General features: G+C 44.4%; 1 protein-coding gene across 1 annotated transcript; it reads right to left on the bottom strand.

Annotated features, from left to right (window-relative positions):
* Positions 1 to 4,335: 4,335 nt before the first annotated feature.
* Positions 4,336 to 7,361, bottom strand: LOC149917293 (uncharacterized). Its single transcript, XM_090143360.1, has 3 exons — positions 6,990 to 7,361; positions 6,105 to 6,221; positions 4,336 to 6,006 (listed from the first exon to the last, which is right to left on the bottom strand). Exons 1-3 carry the CDS (start codon positions 7,265 to 7,267, stop codon positions 5,922 to 5,924), a joined length of 480 nt encoding a protein of 159 aa, XP_089999486.1. The 5' UTR covers positions 7,268 to 7,361; the 3' UTR covers positions 4,336 to 5,921.
* Between the last annotated feature and the right edge of the window lie 104 nt (positions 7,362 to 7,465).

Here is a 7,465-nt window from a genome sequence, read left to right as displayed (position 1 = left end):
ACACCTCTGGCAGCTGAAGGTTAAGCTGTTTGCGATCCAGCTGGAGTGAGCAGGCTGCCTTCATAAATTAACTCTGAAATATACTCACAAAGGTTGTACCCGTAGCCTTGGTGGCACAGCTGCCCACTACCCACACCCTCGAAGCGAACAGAGCAGTAGGTGACAGGCACAGGGAAACCAGCCTCATCCTGCTCTGGTCGGGCTGAGGCTGCCCTGCCATGACTTGCAACCCAGCACAGGGTGCCTGGTGCTGTCCTTGATCTGCGAGAGTGGTGAGAGCTGCCTGGGGACCGCGCTGCTGCTGCCCTGATCTCATGCACAGTGCTCTTCTGGTCTTTAAGATGCGAGTCTCAAGGCACCCAGTGAACAATGTTCACTGAAAATTAAAAGTGTAGAAGGGACAGAGATAAGGCAGCAAGAGAGCACGGCTGTAACACTATCAGGGTGCTCATTTTTTTGTTGTTTAAAGGGCAGCATTTGACCCAACTGCATGCCATCAATTCAAAGATCTAAAAAATGTTAGCAGCCTTTTTTTTTTTTTTTTTTCTAGAACTACTGATCCTCATGGAGAAGAGATTGCTTTCGGTTTTCTCTTTCAAAATAATCATGTAAGCTGATTCTGAACAGTTCAGTGCCATTCAGATGGGGTGAGCATGGACCCAGAGCCGAGCCAAATATTTGGGAGATGACCAGCAACATTCCAGTGTATGCATCCCTCTGCTCATCCTGAAATACACAGTGATTGGGCTGAGAGAATAATCTTCACATTCAGAATGTTTGTAGAAGAGCATTACTCACCAGCATGTGAATTCAGATTACTTCCAGTTCTAGTAATCATTAACAACTATTAGTAGATTAAGAATAACTTTTTATTTCAAAGGGTAGAATTTATATGGCTTTGCATAAGCCATGCCATGTAGTTGTCACATTTATCTCTGTAGTCATATGGCAACAGACCATTCCACTCGTGCTATTTTGACTCTGAATTTCACCTTTCGTATTAATAAAAGCTGTTGACATACCAACTAATGTAACTGATATGTAAAGCAGAACAGAATGAGTCATTGTTTTGAATTATTTTTTCAGCTCATGCTTTCTCTATCAAACAAAAGCCACAGAGTTATAAATTAGAGGAGAGATAACTGGAGGAAAAGGTTGTAGAACTGTACAAGGTGAGGTGAACTGAAGCTGAACTGCATTAGGATATGCGTGGTGGAAGTTGAAAGAATAAACCAAATAAAACTTGTTTAAATGTAACTAGGATAGAGAAATAATTGTAAGTAATGTAGGACCATCTCCATCCTGAGAGTTTCCCCAAACTGGCTTTCTGTTTTCTCCAGTGCTAACGTTTAGGATTCTCTCCAATGTTTAGGTTCATAATAAAGTATAATAATAAATAGGAATAATAAATAAACCAAGTGGTAAGTGAAATATTTTGATTGTTGTAGCTGCTGCCAAGAATTTCACTTTCATATTAGTGATCTAAGTAGCTTCTCTTCTGCTGGTGGAAAGAGGAGGTGCTTCATGTAAACTAGAGGCGATTTTCACTCAGTGTTCAGCAGCTGCTGTTGCAGCAACCCACAGCAGATCTCAGAAAGCTTCCAAGCACGCATTTCTTGTGCAGCACCTACTGAATGCTGCTGCTCTGAGATTCAGAGCTTTGACCCAGCGACTCCAGAAAACCTCTGCAGGGTGCAAAAGATTTTACATATGGCTTAAGTTTTCCTTGTTTGCCTGAAGCAGCTCCTCTTAATACAGCATTTATTTGTACTGCCCCCAAGGACGTCCCAGGTCTGTGTAACACTGGTTGATGTTTGCCCTGTCCCAAGTGCTTGCAATCCTGCAGCAGACAAGATGTGACCAGTTAGGGCTGGGGAGGAAGCAGAAAGGTGGCTGGGTGATGCTCTCAGTGCAGGTATGTGTCAGCTCTGTGAGCCTTTTGGCCCCAAAGACATGTCACTGTTCATTTTTGCATGTATTCTAACACTGCCCTCTTCTGCAGTAGGATACTGCAGTATCCTAAGGTGGCCTGGCTTTCATTTCTCAGATGTCCCACTGCTTTCCTGACCTGTTTTTTTTTTTTTGCACCCTCAGGTGTCTAACGAGAGGATAGGCTAAGACAGCACATGTAACAAAGAGACTGGAGATAAAAATTCATTTCAGATGGGCTTCTGGGAAGCTGTGCTAGCTGTATTCTCAAATCAGGCCCATGATACCTTGGATGACTGATAACTGTGGGGGATTTTAAGGTTATTTCACGTGTGAGGTTGTGACAGAATAAGGGCTGTGCTAGCAGTTCCAGAGCTGCTTATGTTTCCTCCTGAGGTCAATACAATCATGTTGTGCAGACAGGCAGGAGACTCAGCTCCTTGATTTCCCGTGAGGATATCGAACTGCCCGCAGCTCACTTTGTTGATCGAGCCACTCAATGAAACTTTATCTAAATATTCAAAACACCCCAGCACTTGGTCATCATTTAAAAATGGCCTGGGACAGGAAGGCTGTGAAGTCCAACAACATCCCCTTCCTGCAGTGCAAGGCCAAGTGTAGAAAGGGAAGCAAAGTTATCAAAATCTCTCGGCTGCTGTTCCTCCATTGAGCCACCCAGTGCCGTGTCTTACCCACGGCTGTTCAGATGTTTCACTGACGTGTGGTGTGAAACTCCTCTTTCCAAAGGAGAACTGCTGTTTTTCAGCGTTGAGCCTGAGCTGCTTCCCTTGACCTTATTAAATCTCTGCCTGAACAGCACTGTGAAGGGCTGTGGCATGTGTGTGGGAAGGAGAGACTTTGCCTCCCAAGGTAACGGTGCCTGAAACACTCTCAATTTCCACAGCACAGCCCAGACAGGCGAGGCAGAAGCCCACGTAATTGGGCCTAATACTGCTATGGAAACTATGCCGAGGGCTAAAAATATGCTTTAAAAAGCAGAGTCTTTTCTTGTGCATATTTCCAAGCTGTGTATGAGAAGATGGAGTGCTATGGAGTAGTTAAGATGACGGGAAGATGCTCTGTGACAGCAGTTGCCTCTGAAGCACAAACCTTCTGCTTTCACAAATGTTTCAAATGCACCAGAATTCTCTTAGGAGAAATTTGATTATTTGTCATCTTGTGAGTTAGGATGAATGCACACACACTTAACCACTAAGAAAGCTATTAGCAAAACCAGCTGCTTAAGCCAGGCTACTTTACAACTGTGGTTATTTTTTTTTTTTAAAGACACCTTTGCAACCAGTTTCTCAAACCAGCGGTCCCCACTGACCTATCACTGTGGAACTGTGTTCAAAAGTCCCTGTCCAAATACTAAATGTGGTTGGAGTCCAGTGGCACACTGCGTGCTGCATGGTACTGTCACTGGATTTGCTAGCACAGCATTAGCAGTTGAGGATCAGGGCCAGGAGGAGAAGGTCAAGGTTTGCTCCCATGCCTGCTCCGATGTCAAGAGCTGGACTGCAGCTTGGCAGGGGTCACCGGGGTTAAACATGCAATGTAGTTATGGATTGAGTGGATGGGTTTTCTAATGTTATGATTTGGGTATATTATAGGGCAAATAATATGCAGTGTGTTGGAGGCATCAAAGGATGCTTCCTTGTAGGTAAGCTATTGGCCTCCAAAGGTGCATCCTCTGATGTGGAAAGCGTTTTGCATTTGAAAAGTGCTACAACCAACAATGTGCAGGATGAGTGACAGTGCTGTCTCACTGATGCTATGATGAAAGGAAATGGGTTAACAAATAGAGTAGCAGAAAAAACTGTGGCTAATAGATGATGTTCCCCAATATGCAGGCTAGGAAATGGGTCAAAAGAGAAATGTTTTACATGTTATAATTTTGTTAAGATTTATTTTTGTATTTTAAGCACCTTCTTCCCAGTTTATTCAAAATCATATGGCAATTCTAAGGCTTTTACACGTTTCTTTGATTTCAGCCCACACCTTCACATCAATCTTTGCAGATCATCCTTAGGAAACCCTTTTCCCTGCTTAATTCTGTCATCTACGCTGGAAGAACTTTGTATGCTCTTCACCATGCTAGGAATGTCTCTGGCCCATTCAGTCTCTCTGCATGTTAGTCTCAGCAAATCCTCCAAATATTTTTGTTGCTTTCCTTTGAATTGATTCCTTACTGCCTTACTTAACCTGGAATTGGCAGAAATGAGAAATAAGCTACGGTGTCATTACTGTGCTTCATGCTGGGGAGATAATTTCAAATTTTTGCTATTGCTTGTCACTTGAGGTCACTCCCTCAGCTATTATCTACCAGGTAAATTACTCCTCTGAGCTTTTTTCCCCCTCGCTGGATTTCTGAGCTAATATGTCTGAATGTTTTAACCACTATTTTCTTTAATTAAATAGTAACTTTATTTACTGCTTGTCCTCTGCTCAGAGGAGGCTGTGTCGTATCCTCTGTTACAACCAACAGGAAATGTTTCCTGTGGGTAAACACCTTTGAACCATATCAAAATGTTATCCAAATGTATGCTGTGTTAGATTCACAAATGAGGAAAATTGCTCTCAGGGTTTGCTGCTAGAATGAACAGGAATACTCAAATAGAGTCAAGATTGGGGTGTCTGGTCCTCAGTTCTCCCGGGGAAAGCATTACCCAGCAACAAATGAAATGGAGTCAACATAACCATTTAAAATAGCACAGTAAACAGTTCATGGTGTAGTCAAGATAATCCTTAATTTCTGCTGCTTATCTGAGATCTGCAGATCTGATGGGAGGATTTAACCTTCCTGAAAGCTGTTATCAGTGGATGTGCTTGAACTGGGAAGACCTCTTTCCACCTGCTTTTCAGAGCCCTTTCTCCTATAAGATTAACGCTGCTACGCTCCTTTTAGAAAGAAAAACCTCTGAAACATGGATTATTTTGAGAGGAATAGACTACACATACTTTGCTACAGTACAGCTTAAGGAAAATACTTCAAAATAAAGTCCATTTAAAAGAACAATTTCTTATTTTTATTCTTTTATTGAAGAATCTTACCGCCTAATTGGTTCTCGTAGTTCTTTTTTTACAAAAATACATGCATAGCTGTGGAAATTAAAAGAGAATCATTGGTTTATGGTTACTGCCAGCTGCATAACAGACTCAAAGCTAGAGGGAACTTTGAAATTAAAATTTTGTAATTTTCTTTCTCTGTGCATACCATGCGAAACACAGTGGTGGAGCAGACGGCCTGTCTTCTGTTTTCAGTAAGACAATATCATGCTGCTCAAGAGGGAAGTCAAAAGGGGATTTCACTGAGATGTAGGATCAAAACAAAAACCGGAGGCACCTTGATATGTTTTACATATATTACTTTTCACAATAAATTGGCATATTTCTGATGCGCTCTCTTCTATGCTTCTTAGGGCCTCATTTAAAAGTAAAAAAAAGCCCATCTTTAAATTAAGATTCTCCGACATACTGATGCCTTTGGCAAGAGGGGAGAGAATCTCCATGTGAGTCTTCGTGTGCTTAGTAATTGCGAGAGCCTGTGGTGATGGCCTGAAATATGCAGCAAAAGTTTTCAGAACAAGGAATGAGTCACTACTGCCCTTGACCTTTGTGAATCTGAAACTATATTTATCATTTGCATTGTTCCCGAGTTGTATTTCTAGTACCACGTTCAGGGCAACTTGTCTTCTCTGCCCTGAGGAGCTGAAACACATATAAGGAAATTTCCAGGGAGATAAGATGAGAATTCATTTCCTGAAGTGAGTTTTAAGAGAACCTTTATTGAGGAACTCTTGCACTGGGAGATTATTGATGTGAAGCTGATAGTAAAAGGTTAAGTAAAGGAATAAGGCAATAGCATACAAGGCAGAAAAAGGAAATGAGTAAAAGAGTTCATGCAGGGTCAAGAATGCGTAACACAGGGTACTGTTATGAGAGGCAACTATTTTTGCCAATGTAGTACTTTTTCTTTCCCTCCCACAACCTTACATGTAATGTTCCGAGTAGAAACCAGAGCACTGAAAGGAAAGATCTAGATTGTTGCATTTTGCGTTCTCCCTCTTCTTCCCCCTACAGTAGAGGAGTCGAATTAGATGAGATTTTCAATCAGGTCAGTTGCTAAACAGCTGGTGTGTGAAAGAGTGCAGCTGTCGCACCACGAGTATCACCTTGGCAGGGCAAATCGGCGAGGAGCCCTGTGAAGGCCTGCAGGGCTGTGTGTTTCCTTAGTGGCCACGTGCACATCAGGGACACGTACTCGCTGTCTGCGCTTGGAGCTGGAGCCCCTGCGAAAAGAAAGGAAAAAGTGGCTGAGATACTTCTGACTATGCAATGAGGAATGTTAAAAATGAGAAACGTTAGTATTGGGGTGTGGGATGGAAGTTATCGGCTTGCCAGCAAGTCTTAGCAAATGGAAATGTAGAATTAGTTCCAGAAAACGCAATAGGTAACTTAATAAATATGTGAGAACTGCAGGCACTTTGCATTTCTGTACGTGGAGTAATTGTAGCACAGGATTGCACATCCCACGCTGGTATTTTGAGTTTCCTCGTTCGGGGGAAGGAAAAGCACCGGTGAGCCAAGGCTCATTTTATAGGCATAAACTACCGGCTATCTTTGTATCTGCCTCCAAAGATTCCCATGGCTGCTGTGATCATTTCTTAGCAGAGAACGTAAGTGTAAGCAAAGGCTATTCTGAATGTGTATTTACAGTCATCATCTAAAGCTCAGGCTGCCTGGAAAACAACTAACAAATCTCCTGTGCTCGAGAAATGTACTGTGTCTCGATAGCTGAAATTTTCAGGATGGGGGTAGAGGAAATTAAAACGTCAATATTTTTACAGTGCAAGTTTGCAGCAAGACCGATTTAACCTGGAACTCCAACTTTCCGGACCCCAAATACAGGGAAGAGACCTAAAGAAATGATAAAATCATAGAGTGGCTTGGGTTGGAAGGGACCTCGGGGATGATCTCGCTCCAAGTCTGAGTGCCCTGGGCAGGAATGCCAGCTGCTAAATCGGGCATGGATGGGGCTGCCCAGGGCCCTGTCCAACCTGGCCTCGAACTCCTCCAGGGATGGGAGTAAATCGTTCGTAAGGAAACGTAGCAGTGACAGACTCAGCAATCTGGAATTATCCGCATTTTGGCACGGAAACTTTTGGCTTGGGACGTGCCCGAGGTTCCGCTGGGGTGCAGGTGCTTTTGTTTCAGCCTCGTTCGGTTTAATTCCTGCGGAGCGCAGCGCTCCGCGCTTCGATGACGCGAGCAGGGCAGGGGGCAGCGTTCCGCCGCAGGACGGGGACGGATTCTCCCCTCGCGGCGTCGCTCCCATCCCTTTGTCTCCCGGCAGGCGGCGGCGCCCTCGCCCGCCGACGCGAGAAGCGACGGCTAGAAATGGCCGTCTCCATGGCAACCCGGCGGGCCGCGGCCCCGCACGGCGCTGCCCGGGCCGCGGGGACCCCCGGGCGCTCCCGGCGCCGCCCCGCAGGTGCCGGTCCGGCCCCTCGCCCCTTCCCCGCCGCGGGGACGG

The sequence above is a fragment of the Phasianus colchicus genome, chromosome 7, assembly GCF_987193195.1.
Source record: "Phasianus colchicus chromosome 7, bPhaCol1.hap1.1, whole genome shotgun sequence".
Lineage (NCBI taxonomy): Eukaryota > Metazoa > Chordata > Aves > Galliformes > Phasianidae > Phasianus > Phasianus colchicus.
Note: the sequence above shows the minus strand (reverse complement) of the source record. Positions and strands in the feature narration are given on the sequence as shown.